General features: G+C 36.4%; 1 protein-coding gene across 1 annotated transcript; it reads right to left on the bottom strand.

Annotated features, from left to right (window-relative positions):
• Window positions 1-6,340: 6,340 nt before the first annotated feature.
• Window positions 6,341-17,308, bottom strand: LOC139743142 (barrier-to-autointegration factor-like). The gene is made up of 3 exons (XM_071653651.1): window positions 17,196-17,308; window positions 9,655-9,825; window positions 6,341-8,640 (listed from the first exon to the last, which is right to left on the bottom strand). The coding sequence occupies exons 2-3, from the start codon at window positions 9,781-9,783 to the stop codon at window positions 8,494-8,496; spliced, it is 276 nt and encodes a 91-aa protein (XP_071509752.1). The 5' UTR covers window positions 9,784-9,825; window positions 17,196-17,308; the 3' UTR covers window positions 6,341-8,493.
• Window positions 17,309-17,706: the final 398 nt, after the last annotated feature.

Below are 17,706 nucleotides of genomic sequence, written 5' to 3'. Positions count from 1 at the left end.
TCTGTTTTTTTTTTTAAATTGATATTGCCAAATACCATTTTTGTCGTCAAGGTGGATGTGATGCTATCAGTATAATATGGCAAGCACCATTTACAGGGATGGTTCCTACATGAATAATCATTGTATCGCAGACTCGCAGTTGCATGCTTATCTCACTGAATTAAAAAACCATCGGGCTTGTTGCGACTCATTACAAAATGACCCTTTTCCTCTCATGCGCAAACTTACTCCGAACTGGCTTATTGTGGAAGAATGTGGAAGCGAGCTATGCCGGTGTATGATATATTTGTGGTATACTTTCGAATCTTTCTCGCCACCGCGTATACGTCTTTTTTAAAAGAATATTTATATGAGCAGTCTGTACTCTCAGATATAGGTTGATCACCGCACTTCCACTGAACTTCCTTTATATAGGCTATGGTATAGCATTGTCGGCGTGATGTGAAACAAAATATGAACATACTGGCTTAAAGGAAAGAAAATCTTTTTAATGGTTTCATATACAAGACCTAAATTAATAAATCAATCTTTACATCTTTCTTCTATTAGACAGACGCACTAAAATAGATATTTTTTCATCCGAAGGTACATAACTACAGATCAATGGAATCTGCAGGATAAAATTTACACGTGCATGCATCCGATCATAAAACCTGATTTTCATTACATCTATTCAAGTGTAACAAGACAATGCCAAAGCTGATGCATTAGACAGTAGTATAGGTCAACCACATGGTCAACCATGCATGGATTGTGGAACTCTAAACAAAGGAAACAAAAATGACAATACCGCGGAAAGTCATGTATACACGATGCTAAAAGTTGCGCAGCAATTATGAATTCAGTTTTTCTTCTTCTTCTTCTTCTGATTAAGTCTGCCTCCTTCAATAGACTGAAGATTCTTGCAGACTGATGCATTTAGACAGCAGTATAGGTCAACCACATGGTTGACCTATACTGCATCATTCTCATACATCACATACTGTATTATGGTAGGGCTCGACATTAGCGGTGGTTCCGATCGGCCACCAAAACTTTGAAATGATTTTGTAATATATAAATATATATATATATATATATATATATATATATATATATATACATATATATATATATATATACATATATATATATTTCCTTTCACTTCGGACCAGCACCACGTTCCTTTTTTGGGTCACCAAAATTTTTAATTCATATATATTTTAGTACATGGCCCGAATAGGCCACCAGGGAGAGAGAGAGAGAACTTCCCAAAAGTTAGTGTCCAGTCGTGCAATGCAAATAAACTGACCTTGAGTTGGCGGTGCCGCGCATGACTTCAAAAGGAGAGCAGGAGTTGTCTCTCCTTTTCTAACACCTCCCTGGTTTATAACAAAGTGACTGTACGAAGCAGTCACAGTTCCTTTGTGATGTAACAATTGCTTTGTGACATTATTTCAACGATACAGTCCGTGGCTGACATTAGAATTTGTTTTGTATGTATAGCCTATGTAATTTCTATTGCCCCCTCCCCCATGCCTATTAGGCCTACTGGTATCACTAGGTATATAATGAGATTATTAAGTTCTGTATCAGGCAAGGAGCAAGTCAACGCCCTTCACGGCAGCTCTTTTAGTTGTCTTGGATATCACCCACCAAGACAAAAATGATAAAGATATACGGTAATGATGAGGATAATGATGATGATGATGATGATGATGATAATAATAATAATAATAATAATGATAATAATGATAATATAATTGATAATAATAACAATAATAGTAAAAATAATTGCATTTATATGATTATATATTTATACTGGTGTTTCTAAGCGCACAAAAAGACTAAAAAAAAAAATCCCCAAAATAACATGAGGACAATGCAAAACCAAAATTACAATCACAAAAGAACCGCCCCCCCACAAAAACACAAAAGAAACCGAACGTACATGTAAGAAAGGAGATGGTTCCAATTTCCACCTCTTAGGTGTAAGTGTATATAGGCTTCTGCTTTTCTAGTACCAATTGGACTTGTCATCTGGTTACTCCCGGGGGGCATTTCATGAAGCGTTTTGGTCGGATATTTTTCTGACAAACTGTTACAAGCATCTGAAATCCTTGCATCTGATTGGCAGAGAGCAAATTTACAAAATGCTTCATGAAATTTCCCCCCGATCCAGACCATACAGGGCAGTGCTCCAGGCATAAGTGGGGAAAGTGAAGCAGCGACAATAGAGTGCGCCCCCTTCGTTGACGGGTAAGTAGGTAACGTGGAAGTGGGATCCACCGATCTCACATCCGAGACGAAGGCGGTGGAACTTGGAAGAGAATCGATGCCTGGCGTATCAGGACAATTACTAGTACCCCCAACCCCCCGGCTTACTGGTTAGTGATAAGGTTATAGAGTAAGGATCAGGGTTTGCGTTAGAATTTGGGTTAGGGTTAGGATTAGGTTCAGGATCGAGGATTAGGATTTAGGGTAAAAAGGTCAGGGAAGTTCTGGGGTAATTGTCAAGCGGGTACACCTGTCCTAGAATCATGCATGGAGTCCTGGACGTGTCATTAAAATAACCTAAGACAACAGTTACTTTCCTTATGTATACAAACTGAACTAGTGAGTAGTTTTGTACATTATGTTGGGGTTTTTTTTCACACTAAAATTGTGACCATTTTTAATTTGATTTAAAAAAAAAAAATTTTTTTTGACAATACCTGAAAAAAAAAAAACCACCCTGATAAGACCATGAAAACAATATCAGGTTAATATGATTCTGCTATAGACTTTGGCTTAATGGTAGAGAACTTTGTGGAAAGATAACCTGGGTTCTCTGAGGTAAAAAAGGTTTCATGCAACAGGCCCCTGCACTCCAGCCTTCTTCGTGAATTTCAGCAGTTTCGGGCATCTGGGAATCGAATTGAAATTGATCCCAACTTTCATATTTACACAAGATTGGGTAATGGTATGAATTTCTTGTGTGCTTCAACTGATTATGTGCAATACGGTTCACCTGTCTTGATTCTAATCACTGAAATGTATTTGGAGGGACAAGTGAATTATATGGGTCCTGAGGGAAAACATTGATGGAAAAGAGGGTTTCGGAAGGAAATGATTTTATCCAAGAGTCAACTAATAATGTGAGCATAATAATCAATGTGTGTTAGGGAATACTCCCTTGACAATGGCGCATGAACGAAAATGTGTAATTCTCTGCGGTTTATTTTTCAAACTTCTCTCCTATCCCCCCACACACAATGCACATAATTATTACAAAAAGACCCCCCCAAAAAAAAACAACAAAAAAACAAAACAAAACAAAACAAAACAAAAACTGAGCCACAATCCATTGTCATTACACAATGTCATGTCTTTATGTCACTACAAGACTCAAGCTGTAAAAACTGCAAGAATATCTCTGCCACATCACTATGGCCATAATTTTGTTGATACGGACAAAGGGACGGGGAGATGTTTTCTCTAAGAACAAAATTTAATAAAGGACTAGTCAATGCTTCTGTCTTTACAAACTTTGCTACATAACTTTGTTTTCATGAAATTTTTGTCCTTGTTAATTAATATTCTGCTGTAAATACTGTTAATTGAATATGACTGTACTATTGTGACCAGTTCTTGCGTTCAAGTTCGAATGTGTCTTCAGATGTAGTCCTATATATCTTTTTTTCCCTTCTTGTTTCATTGACGTTACCCCTGTTATAACATTGTAATCAGGATGACATTTCCATATTCACAAATCCACATTAAGAATCCAACGCAGAAGTAATGTATATTAATAATTGAGCTTAGTGTCTTAAATTGTTGCTTTACATGCCAAACCATGCAGGCCATTCTCTTTCCCACAATAACAAAATTGTTATCTAATTATGAACATCTTTTACGTTGTACCTAACCAATGGAAAACCAATTAAACAGCATTTTCACAGGGCTGATGGCAAATTGCTGCAGGTATTTCATTGCATTAGTTGAAAGTTAGTGACTAAATTATTTATGTTACAAACTTTCAACTCTTTTTGGAACACCCTCAACATCCAAGACTGTCCTGCCAATGACTCATTAGAAATTTATGCAGGTATTGAATGATTCCAATGTTTTCTATCTGTTCAATGTGTTAATCAAACACATGCAATGGATTACATATATATACATATATAATATATATATATATATAATATATATATATATATATATATATATATATATATATATATATATATATATATATGAAACAAAGGGAAAACTGACCAGAAACAAATAATAATAAATAGTGAAAACTTTGAGCAAAGAGACCCCATTTTCTTTGCTAAAAGTTTTCACTATTTATTATTTGTTTCTGGTCAGTTTTCCCTCTCTTTGTTTCAATATATATTACAAAAAATAAAAAGCTGCATCGCTTTGGTGATCCCTCGCATTTCTTCCAAAGTTGATTTACATCCTTTGGGTTTATGTGAGGTTAATGTGTGTGTGTGTGGCACACATACACACACTATAGCTTCTGACCACATGAGCAAACAGAATTAAGGGTTTGGGACGAACACCGAACTAGGGCTTTCAATAGCTCAGTCGGTAGAGCACCGGTCTGGTAAGCCGAAGGTCTCGGGTTCGAATCCCGACGAAAACCCATTTTCTTTGCTCAAAGTTTTCACTATATATATATATATATATATAAAATATATATATATATATATATATATATATATATATATATATATACAGTATATATATACAGTATACATACACAGTATTATATATATATATATATATATATATATATATATATATACATGTATACGCATACACACATACATAATATAATCATCTGAAAACACTGCTCAAACTGTAACATTACATCTGACTCCTCTACCTTTGCTACCACTTATCACACCTGATGACTGATAAATCTTGCTTCAGACTGTTTAATGAAAAGTCAGGTTAATGAATTTCATATCAATGGATTAAATCTTACATAAAATTTTTGATCATGCACTTTGAACAGACATACTAACAGTACCTCATACACTAAAGCATAAATTAATCATGTGATTACTTAGCACAAACATTACAGCATTTCAGAACATGATGTGCACGTTACACGTACATGGTGTACATGTAAACTGTGTACTGTGTCCTTAAATATGCTGTTTCCCATGTCATACAGTAGGAGCCTAGATGTACATTAGGGAAAAATACATTATTATTTTGATATACACACAATACAGCTTTTTATCACACATTTGACAGTTAAAAAAAAGGGGACAGAATATCAATTACTCCTTTAAAAATTATACAGCAGAGGTTTGGAATGTATCCACATAAGATCTCCAGCTGAGGAGTCTAGTACAGTGTAATTAACAAGATTAGTACTTCTAACATCAACCTTTTTTTTTTTTCAAATTAGAAAGCCATCAACTATGATAGCATTGTATTTAATTGGACCACAAAATTACTACACAAAATCATGTGCTTAGTCTGAATTTGTAACGAGTTTTATATTTTATTCACCGTTATCTCATCAAAAAAAAAAAAAAAATCAAGAGTTACAATGTACACGTATACATGTATGCATTGTCAATAGGTGCAAAGTGCAAAGTACATGTACAACCAAGGAGCTACATACAGTTTGCATTAAATGTTCTTTAACCCTATAACGGCCAGGGGGTTTGAATCAACCCCCCCCCCCAACATTTTCCACAACCATTCCGCCGCGCAAATTATTTTGACTGTGCCACTCGCTGTGCCACTTTTTAATTTCAAGTCTTGCACATCTTACGACACCACTTTCGCGAAAATCGGGCATACTGTTACGACACTGTATGACCTTTTATACAAACTTGTCAGACCAAAAATGGCTCAAAAACATATTTTTGTGTATAAAGGTCTAAGCAAATAGAGTTTTCTCACCTTACTCAGAAAGATCCGATTAATTTCACTTTCAATGGCTGAAATCAATTAATTTTAGCAAAATTATGCTTAAAATATGTTCTGTAATAAATTTTGTGGGGAAAAAAAGCAAAGGTAGAAAAACAAAGAAATACATAAGAAATTAATAAAACAATAGAATACATAAGAAATTAATTTTGATATCAGATTTGTTTTTTTCAAGTACATTGTTAGCAATACTATAAAGAATAATATCGGCAAAAATTAGGATGCTAGTAGCTTTATTTTCTGAGTTAGAGCAAAATGTATGATTTTACGCATACATGTATAACCAATATAATTTTTTATAAAAAGTGAAAAATTCAAACTTTTCTTTTATAGCTTGGCAGATTACGCAACAGATAATGTATGTGCCAATTTTCATGGCGATTGCAACGGTCGAGAAATGGGGGGGGGGGGGGGGGTTGGATCAACCCTCCCCTGGCTACAGAACAGCCCAAAAAGCCCGGCCTGGTTAGGGTTACACATATACATGTACGACGATGTGCATGTGCATAACAGCTAAGGACACTGCTACAATTACAAAATGTGATGAAACTGTGTGCAAGTATTCAATTTAAGTTTGCTATACTTACACATGTAATCCAAATACCTACGTTCTATCTAGAAATGAGCAGTACATACATTATAATTCAATAATTCCACATCTAAAAGATTAAAACTGGACTACCAGGCCACAGTTTGATATTGAAGAAAGCTGATAGTGCATCAAATTAATTTTGAAGTATCAAAACAACCATACTATGCTTCCCATGTTGCTATCACACATCCTTTTTTCTTTTTTTTTTTCATTCATGGAACTATTTTTAGACACAATCTTGGGCCTGGTTACATTCTCTTTTGTAATATATGTACAGTTGTGTATTATATTACGACAATATGACACATTGTACGTTGTACATGTGAAACTGTTAAAATACAGACTTGTACATTTCTAAAAATTCAACTTGGTAACAAATGAGAATAGGTTCCTGTGATGAGCCATATCTTGTTTGGAATTCTAGGAAAGACGAATGAAGATGCCACCACAATGAGAATACAATGAATTCCTCGGCCCCAAGAGAAGTACATCAACATGTATATTCTTTTACACTTACACATACTGTATTTGTAATGAGCATGAAGTCAGCGAAGGAGAAGTTAAAATAAAATGCCTGTGACTGTGACTATTATGACTTACTTTCTTCAACAATGGAATCTTTGGTGTTCATCCATGTCATATTTTGCAAATTTGCAGAAGCCTGAACAAGCGGAGTGTACTTTAGTCAAGAAAGAAAATATTGTAACTCGTAGTGGTAGAAAAATTAAGCATCCAGTGATACTCGATCTATAGTAGTTGTATGTTACGATTGTTTGGTCGTATGGTTCATACGATTACGGTAGTTAACCTTGCTTGCCAATTTGTATATCACTGTATATATGTTTAGTAGGTATAGACTATTTTATATACATCATTGTAATATATCGCAAACATGTATTCTTTGTTATTGTAATGACCATATCTTGTATTTGTGTGTTGTACTCTCATACCCCGGAATGGGGTTGGAAGAGTCAATAAAATCTAATCTAATCTAATCTAATCTAATCCCATGTAGAGCTGTCTGTTGGAGCTTCTTGTCTGGATTACCACATCACAATGAGTCACAGAATGAAAATGGACTGTAGAGGGCAAACATTTAGGGAATCTATTTTTTATTCTTTTTAATTCTTTTTTTGCGAATCGGGCCTTGCTATACATTTCTGTGAGTGGTTAAATTTGCGATCACAAAGTATTTGAAGGGATGGAGAATTGTACACATTGCATTCATGTCAGGATCTGAGTTAATGTCTTCATGCATTGTTAAATTCGCAAATAGCACTCGACTTTCAAAATTCGAGAAAAATAAACATCCCACATGTCATGTGTCATTGTCATGTGACTGATATGAGTCTTGCACAGTGGTGCATAAATATATCCATCTAATACATGTAATTGAAATCCCATATCATTTGGGAGAAACACTTGTGTACCCTTTTTAGGATGGGAGGGGGGCATAATAAATAAGTATAACTATTAAATGCCAATCACACAATACATTTCATCCACCAACATCAATCCAAAATGCAAATATTTGTGTAAAATATGCTGTTGAAGTACCAGAATTGTGTGAAATGTATTACGGATACATAGATCTGTATTACTGGCATTGTCCTAGTTTTTCTGTGCAAAGAGGGAACTTTCACATCTCTAAACATGAGGGAATCTTTCAGGGTTAAAAACATTTTAAGGAATAAGTGGAACATTGCATTTCTATCAAGAAGGTTTACAGTTGATGTCAGCTGCATTCCTTTAAGCAACAAACCTACATCGCCAGGATGTTTGTGCTATACTTCCTCTCTTTTCTTTTCTTTTTTCTTTGGGGGGGGGGGGGGGGAAGGATCAAAGCAATCTATGAAAGACGCTTCTACACCGAGTCACATTTGAATGTTTATCACAGCTAGACAGGCATATTGGGCTCTTCCCTCCTTCCACTGACCACGATGACAGTCTGTGACACAGTGAATGGTCTTTGTCACGTTTTACAGGTAACTGTCACACCAGTCTTTCAAGCAATTGAAGCAGTCCGAGGCTTGTTTCCTGTTTGCTCCTCCTTCTTCCTTCAACCAGTCTCGGAACATGTCCTCATCTTTCTTCAGTACCAGGAACTGACCCAGCAAAACATAGGCCTATGAAAAATAGCAAAATTCATCAAGTAAAATGTTTTAATGGAACAATTATTATTGTTGAAGACATTAAAAAAGGTCAAAGTAAAGGTGTAAAAATATAAGAAGCGTACTACAAAGTATGTTCTCCGGTAATCTAAGGGGAATTTGTCCCAAAGATATGTGTACTCAGGCTTCACCATTTCATGATGTTAATCATTTAAGGACCTGACTTTTTACTTCATGGTAACAATAGTTCTAATATTACCCGGTACCACGTTTGTTATGATTACAGGAGTGCACTGTATCCAAAGTCTCTAAATTGTTAAATTCATAAATGATCCCCAAATTGGCAACACATCTTAAAAGATGAAAGTTAACATTTTGTTCTCAAACTTGTGATTATTTTGAAGTTTTGAAGAAAAGGTTGTTGTGGAGGAAAGCTTTCGGGAGAGTACTGACAGAAATTACCGGTAAGAGAACCATGTACACAATAGCACCAGCCCTGTCACTCATTTGATGATTTGGTGGGTTTGAAAGCATGAAAGTGATTAATGTTTCCTGAATTTTCCTGATCTGCTGTTGCTATGCAAACAATATAATCTTGATGTTATTTTTCTTGCAGGGGCACATTTAATGCCATATCTGAACTGGGGTGTAGTCATAAATTTCCATGAAACTACTGTACAGCACTTGTTTGTCCCTGGCAGGTTTGCTGATAAGCAGAGGCACTGTGTAATATTGGATGTCTATAATTCTTCTGCTTAATGAATATAGAAATAATTTCTGTTCCATATTTAACTACATAACTGTTAAACCATAAACAAGCTATACACACACTCACACACACACACACACACACACACACACAAATAAAGCTAAAAGTGTCCTAAAGTGCTTGGAGAGTTTTTCCTGAAGATACAGAAAATGGACAGTGGTCAAGTTTTGGAATACTATGCAAATAGCTATTTCACTAACATAATAACAATAAAATATTTCCCTTTAAAATTTTGTACAAACAATCTAATAAATACTCACTTTGTCAAAGCCTTTGTCTGTCAGACGACCACCAATGACAGCCCCTATCCCTGCCAAGTCTGTAACTGGCTTTTCTCCCATGGGTTCTGACACGAAGTCTCTATGCTTCTGAGAGGTCGTCTGTGCCATTGCGATGAGTGTGTTCTTTGCTAGATAGCTACAAGGAAAGTCCTGAAATATCAAAGAAAAGAGTAAAATTGGCTTAGAGAACAGAGTCAGATGCAAGAAACCTTCATGGCTGAAGAGGGCTCAATTCACATCTCAATTCACATCAGACCCTAATCAGAAGTGAGGGTATAGTTGGTCTATCATGAAGACCATGCTGTCAGTTTTACTACTACTGTACTATAATGCCTATACAGTGGACTCCTGTTATAACGGGGACAGGCAGTTTTCTTTCGTTATATCGAAATTATAACCGGACAAAATAACAATAAATATGTAATACATAGATATGTAATAAATATGTAATTTAATACTTTGAATATATTTGATTTGTATACTTATAATACTGCTGTTTTGGGATTTTATTATTTCAAAGATATGTTACCTCATAATATTTCATGTACATGTTTTCCACTAATAACGAAATTCATAAATACAATACACGAAATTGCAATAGATTTCATATGTGGGTACAGGGTGGTCCACAACTTGAAATTTTAGCATGTTGCAAGCTCAGAATCTGAGAATATTGCAGAAATTAAATATGCGCGGAGCGCACACGATGAGTACGTAGTACGCAATATTTTGCTGCTTATCTCTCTTTGTGCTGCTTACATTCAATGTTCTCTCTCGTGTTTTGCACACAAATATCTAAAGTACCTGGTAGTTTGATGTTTCTTATGTTATGCACATGTTTTGCACATTTTTTAATACTTTTACTTTGAGCTTGTTGCAAATTCTTAAGGATGTTGCATAGCATGTTGCTGGCTTTTTAGGATGTTGCACAAGAATTTTAGCATGTTGCAGCGACATGCTAAAACCCCTCGTGGACCACCCTGGGGTAGTAAAAACAAATCTGGTTTCAAACTCCGTACGTCACCAATTTCCGTTAATCTGGTATTCGATTCCTAGAGATATTTGTTCACGCAATAGTCTGTCCTCATTTAAGAAATTTTTGAAAATATACCTTCTAGCAAATCACACATAGTCAATCTATCATATCATTTGTCTAATGTTTTTGTTTTGCTTTGTTATGTTATGTTTTGTTGTATTTGTTGGTTTTCTGTCCATGTCTACACTTTGTACCTTAAAAATCAATTATTTTGTGCATACTCGTAAGGGAACTTACTTCACAAGGCCTTTTTGGCTTTATTCAAGTTATCTTTTTTCCTTTTCACTGTTATATGAAAATGATTATCTTTTTGTTCTGTATTGTAAAATTCAATACTGTTTTATCCGAAAATGAGATGAATAAACGAATTGAATTGAATTGAATTGAATAATGTTGCGGCCTGAATTTTTCCTTCATTACAACCGTGTTCATCATAACGGGAGTGCACGGTACTAGCAAAAATTCAATCCAAAAAGGAGGGGGAGGGGGTATTTCTGTAAGCTGTAAGACCGAAACAAGACTCTACAGGATTTTACCAAGATCATTCATGCCAAGTATATACTGCACAATGAACAACAATACAGTTCCACACAAAGTTACAATCAAACTTGCTTTCCTGGAGTTTTAGCAGAGTACAAGCAGACAAACAGAATAGTAAATATAGTTGACTTGTCAGTATGAACATGTCTTTCTTGGACAAAACTCTATGGGCTTATAGGGCAATTACAGACCAGTTTACAAAAGTTAGTCTGAAAGAAAGAGTGAAATTTCACAAGCATGACAGTGACAATTTGATCAAATAATGAAGTTATGAAATTCTGAAACAGTTGAAAAATATGCAAATGAGTGAGCTGATGATGTCATCACCACACAATTTGTCACTGACCTCGTAAAAAGATAAGACAAAAAAAAAAGCAAATCTCCTGCTATAAAAATTAAAAAGTGAATCTAATAGAGCTCTTACTTCAGAATAATGATCAGACAAAGGATCAGAATTTGAGACTATGGCATAATTGCACTAAAACAAAAAGTAACTGGAAATGAAAGATTTTATGTTCAAACTACAAGTTGTGAGGACCAGGTGATGACATCATCACTCATTTGCATATTCATATTGACTGTTCAAGAATTGTTTTGTATTAACAATACTTCACAAATTTCTCTTATAATATATTTACATTTCAGTGAAATACAAGCTGTGTATCTATTTCAACACAAAATTTTAAATGAAATACTAGAATTCATTCAGTATAGTTTAGGAAAGAAGTTGAAGTTATAAACATGAATTTCTGTTCTCATTGTACATTAGTGCACATATCAAAATGAATTCAAAGTAAGGTCCTCTTAAAAACTCATTATTTTTCCATGATGAACACACTGCATACATTATTTTCCTTATTTTAATCTGTGTGATACATGATATAAAGTACTCTGGTAAAGTTAGACCAATAAATCTACCTCATATACGGTGGCCTTTTATTAACTGCATAGTCGGAAATACTGTCAGCTGACCATTCTGACCGGGCTGACTGTGCAGTTAACAAGAGGCCACCGAACAAGAGGCAGATTTATGAAATTATCGGTCTATGCTAAAATGTTTCTAGAATGTTTATCTAAGTTTTGCTGTTCTAAGAGTAGTAAATCTTGCAGGGAGGTGGAAAGAGTTCCTTTTCATCTTCCTGTACCCCACATTTTGATTTGCTACTCCAACTCACAGTACACACTAGGTCAATAGCACAATCAGGGTATGCAATTGTGTAACAGGGCAAAAATGAAAAAACTTGGTGAAAATGCTTTTTTTATTGTTTGTTGTAGCAGAGTGTTCAAATTTTCATTTCATGTAAAGAAAGAGTGAAAATTTTGCATTTAACTGCGCATAAATTAGCATTTAAATTAGGGGTGTCGAATTACATTGAAATGACTAATATATTGGAAAAATTCATTAAAAAAAAAGGAGAATGTTTTTTTCATCTGCTATTGCTGTTAGATATTCCTGATAAATATCCCTTTCATTCACCACCAGCACATAGCCATGACATATCACAAAATATGAATAAATTTCATATTTTCACTTCTTGAAATGGATGATCAATTTTGTAGGCATTATTTTGAATTGAAATAAAACCACTTTTACATATTTTATCATATTTCACTTTTGCCAAAGAGTGAAGAGGCAAAACTTTCAGGAATATGTAACAGGCATATAGTGGCCATTATTACAAATTTTTATGAAATTAGGGCTGGTACTTTGGAAGATATGATATTTTTCATCAAAAAATTATCTGTACAGTTTGACCTTGAATGTGCGCACAGTGTTTGGATCAATTCTCATATTTGTAAACACAGATAGAAGAATGAATGTGAGATTTATGATGACTTGAGTTGATATCCAAGCTGTGACACTCAAACAATGACATATTAAGCCAAAATACTATGTTTTTGCTTATGATATCTTTAGAAATTGAACAAGCATTGAAATATGAACACTGAACACTTATCATATGACCTTCATGCAGTATAACATGGGCGTGTATCGCACTTTTTTATGCTCAGCAAGTTGTAAAAATATAAAAAAATAAGTTCCTATTGCTCAAATTTTCACACAATAGATTTCTACATATGTACAATTCATGGTTAAAAAAACAAGGATATTCAATAAGAGGAAAAGATTCTTTAAAGTAGTCAAATTAGGATATACCTCACTGAAAATACTGAAAAACGGCTGCACTTATTTTACTCAGCATTTGAAAATGGCTCAAAACTCAAAACTGGCTGAACATTTATTGGCAAACAGCGCACCATATTGTAGTGTGTCTTCAGTACTTTCAGGAAAAGCAGAAAAATAAGCTGTTTCTCCATGTATAGCTGTACAGCATGGGTTAAAAGGTCACAATGTCACAAAAATAAGCCAGCATTACACTCCTACCAGGATGGGACTTCAGACCTTATAACTTTCTCCAGCTGAAAAAACCACTGTTTTTTATTGCATGCAAGCAATGCCAGGAAAAAATCCATTAATTTGATACCAAACACATAGGGGTAGACTTAAAATATGGACCTCAAATCTTGATTTTACGTAAGTTGTAAAACGCTTTTTTTGATGCATTACGTGGGTTTTGGGGGACTTTTTGGTAATTGATCTTTAATAATTAACAGTAAATGAGAAGAAATTAGCTATTGTCTTACCACATGTGATTACTGATGTCTTAGCATGCTGCATGTGAATTTTTAAGTCAGTTGGTGCATTCTTTTAGAAGTTACAATTTTTTAAAGTGAGAAAGTCATGATTGCATACCCTGATTGTGCTTATCACCACTAACCCTGGGGCGCTCCTTGGACACAGTTCGGGCTGGTCGCATTGTTACCAGCACATTGGGCCGAATGCATAAAACAAGCAATTGCTTGTAAGCAATAAAATGCTTCAAGCAAAAGCACAAGCTCGTCTAGCAAAAGGTCTAACTCAAGCAATAGCTTAAATCCATATACATAACCTTTTGCTTGTCCCGTACAAGCAATTGCTTGCGTTTTCAACAAAAGGGACGTCATGCCTGTGCAAACACAAGAACAAAGGCAGGTGTGACAGCATGTATTTGAAAGGGCGTGTGTGTGCGGAAACATTTCCTGACATAGCAAAGGAGCTATGAAATCACACTCATAAATGCACACACAGACGCACACACACATCTACACACACAAACGTACTGGCTGATTCCCATCACTGCTTAGTAGCCCGGATTTACCAGGTCGCACGTGGAGAGAGGTGTCCTTGCTCTCCTCCAAAGTCAGACATCCTACCTGTTTTCATCACATTTTACGTACTAACATCTGAACAAATTTCTTACACTACTTAGGAGTAATTTCTTGTAGATTTATGCCACAACTGCACAAGTTTAGTCTTTCTTTGATGAATATGAAAATGAAACTTAAAAGGGAACATCCCAGTTAAGCAAAAGTTAGAGCTCATTTTACAGAGCTTGGAAAATCATAAGAAACTGCTAGCAAGAACAAGCAAAAGGTATGTTGTATGCATACGTTTTTAAGCAAACGCTTGGTTTCTAACTTCTAAGCAACTGATTGCGGGCAGCAAGCAAATACTTGTGCTTGCTAGCAAAAGCTTTTGCTCGCAAGCAATTGCTTGTTTTTATGCATAATACGGATTCAAGTAAAAGGCTAACCCCAGGGCGCTCCTTGTACACAGTTATACTGTGGGAGCGCCCCTGAGTTGAAAGAGTGCTGTCACTGAACGTTCGAAGACAACCCAAAATTTTCGCGGCTCTACAAGTTACATATTTCACCAGAAAAAGGCTTAATTTTATACTCTATATATGTCTCTTATCTAATTCATTGTTGTTCACTTGCACACTTTGAAACTGATCCTACGGTCTTGAAAAGATGTTTTTCTACGACTCCATCTTCGTTCTCCCCGTTCCTCCCTTCGTTTTTTGAAACAACCTTTGCGAAGGCACATAGCACATTGGCGATATCAATATGCATGAACGGCACAATGTTTTTCGCCTTTGGACAAGGCCCTTTCGCTCTCACACTGTGCGCTCACCTGGGATATCGCTTTTTCATTCGCCCAGAAAGCAATGCAATACAGCGAGAAGGCCTTGTGAAAAGGATACATTGCACTCCGGTTTACAGGCGCATGCGCACAGGCTTCAAATTCGTCGAATGGAGCAGTTGTCATTCTCACAGATTCCTCCTGACTAGATCATTTAAAGTCTCCAATATTTACAGAAACGGACCACTGGAGGAGCAAAACGTACCAAGGCAAGTATCCTCAACAATTGGACCAAATCTGTAAGTATTCAAATTGAAGAAATTTGAAGTACTTAAGTTGGCATTTACCCGCGAATCTAACCTCTACCGTGACTCAAAATCCTTCCCTAAACAGTCCGAACGCTTTGCGTTCGGCGTTCGGGCTGTGTTTCGCAGTTTAGTAAAAGGCTAGCACAAGCAATTTGCTAGCTTTTATGCATCTGGCCCATTATTGAAAGAGAGAACTGCAGTGAGAGATGTCTTTTCTGCTGTGCACTGTCTGCACGTCTGTGAGAGCTCTAGGATAACCTTGTTCTGATTTTTGTAATGGACTAGATACTAGTATCTAATCATGCTAATTGTAATGAGAATATCATGATTAACATGAATATTAGATTATGAATGTTTCTTTAGTTTTGTTGAGTTTTGCCAAACTTTAATTTTAGTTAAAGCACCTGTGACCTGATGGGTTAACTACACGCAGCCGCAGTCGTGAAGCAACGCACAGCGGTCTGGTCAGGCTACTAGTACTGATGGGGGTACCCTCCTAACTTGACCGAAAGATCGGTCTGTATCTGTCCGTCGGGGAATGTTCTGCGGAGACTGCGTCTGGCTTCACGGATCCCCTCCGTATACAGACCGAAGTCAATGATGCCAGCTCCTGTGTGGCAGTAGCGCACAGATCAAACGTTACGATAAACCAAATTTCAGACAGCTTTTTTATATTCAAACAAGTTTGACATGACATGACACATTATGCAGCAATATTTGGGGTTAATTTCTCACATTTTGCAATCGAAATACTCACAGTAACGCGGTTATAATGCAGAAATTTTATCCATATCGCAACATCGCCGTTCGCTAGCTGTAGGTGGCCATTTTGAATCTGTTAACCAATCACATGCGAGGTACTTTATTAAGTAAAAAAAAACACGTAGAAACTACCTCGTATGTGATTGGCTAATAGATTCATACTGTATGTTTCTGCAGTTTGAACGTGACGACGCGACGGGCTGGTTGATGTGTGTTTTGCGTTGAAAATTCGACCGAAATATTGGATTATTCATTAATCTGGTGAGTGTAGTCTATTCTTGAATAGTTGATTTAACTATTCAAGCTTAAATTTGCCGACCTAGGGCCGTGAATTAGACGCAATCGAGAAGGGTGAGGTAATTTTACCTCACCCAATTTTCCACAGAGACAGTGGTTAAGAACATCCACACAGCAATGGGTACTACAACCTTCCGTCTGTCTACGGAGGACGGCGTTAATGGCAAAATACAAAAGAGTCCTCCGGACAGACGGATCTTTCTGTCTACCTCCTAACATGTTAGCGTTAAGAATAATGCAATGCTGTGTACAAGTTTGCATTCCAGTTCTACAACTTTGTTTTGGTATCTCACCTTTGGTACCACGTTTAAACTTCTTCTAGAGTCATCCATAATTAATACATCTCCCTGATCTGATAACCATGATAAGTTTCTATAACATTTTGATCGAAACAATTCAAACTTGATGTGTCTCAAAACACGGAAATATACCGAGTCACCACACAGTGTCAGGCCTTGTTGTGCAATGACGGCATTGACGTTAGCGGCTGCGCCTACGGTTTTTCGTAATTTCTCTGAAGTTTATAGTGAAGGGATATTTCAACAATCTACAATAACCTTCAGAACTCCGGAAACGGTAAAATACTAATTAATAGACCTTACCCAATACTTACTCTCGAGACAGATGAAACAATGCCGATTGCTAGCCGCGCCAAAACGTTGAAAACGTCTGTGTTCTGTGTGCAGCTGGCTGGTTGATACTGGATCTCGTGTAGTCAGTGCGCTGTGTGCTACGTGCTAGCATGCTACAAACCGGCTACCGTGTATGTAGCACCCATCCGGTGCTGGTAATTCCCCCAATTGCCAATTGGCGTTTGGCTGAAATCCCCGCCACACTGCACGAAAACAAAAAGCGCGCTTACCACTGATTTGTATGGAACAATGCAGCTAGTGCGCCGTGCGTGCGCACTGAGACGATTTGCCGTTTACGTGCATGTTTATGGAACGCCTGATCAGAGAGCACCGTACGATCTTTGCTTACACAATTTTGTCACTCGCTGAGGTGGGAATAGCTCGCGCTAGCTACTACGGGCCCCCGCGGCCAGCAGAGATAGAGCAGAATTTAGAAAGGCGTATGATACTACTGGTATGCCGCCAAATTTCGAATCACGGTAACTGATGACT

Source organism: Diadema antillarum, unplaced genomic scaffold (genome assembly GCF_040938485.1).
Source record: "Diadema antillarum isolate AM-2024a unplaced genomic scaffold, OU_Dant_1.0 seq00001051_RagTag, whole genome shotgun sequence".
In the NCBI taxonomy this organism is placed as follows: domain Eukaryota; kingdom Metazoa; phylum Echinodermata; class Echinoidea; order Diadematoida; family Diadematidae; genus Diadema; species Diadema antillarum.
This window is presented reverse-complemented; position numbering and strand designations above follow the sequence as displayed.

What these genes read in the sequence shown, in the direction of transcription:
- LOC139743142 (XM_071653651.1), bottom strand. Translation starts at nt 9,783, where the DNA reads ATGGCACAGACGACCTCTCAGAAGCATAGAGACTTCGTGTCAGAACCC. An exon ending in CAGACAAAGGCTTTGACAAA is followed by an intron (nt 8,641 to 9,654) that starts GTGAGTATTTAT and finishes TATTTTTCATAG; the next exon opens with GCCTATGTTTTGCTGGGTCA.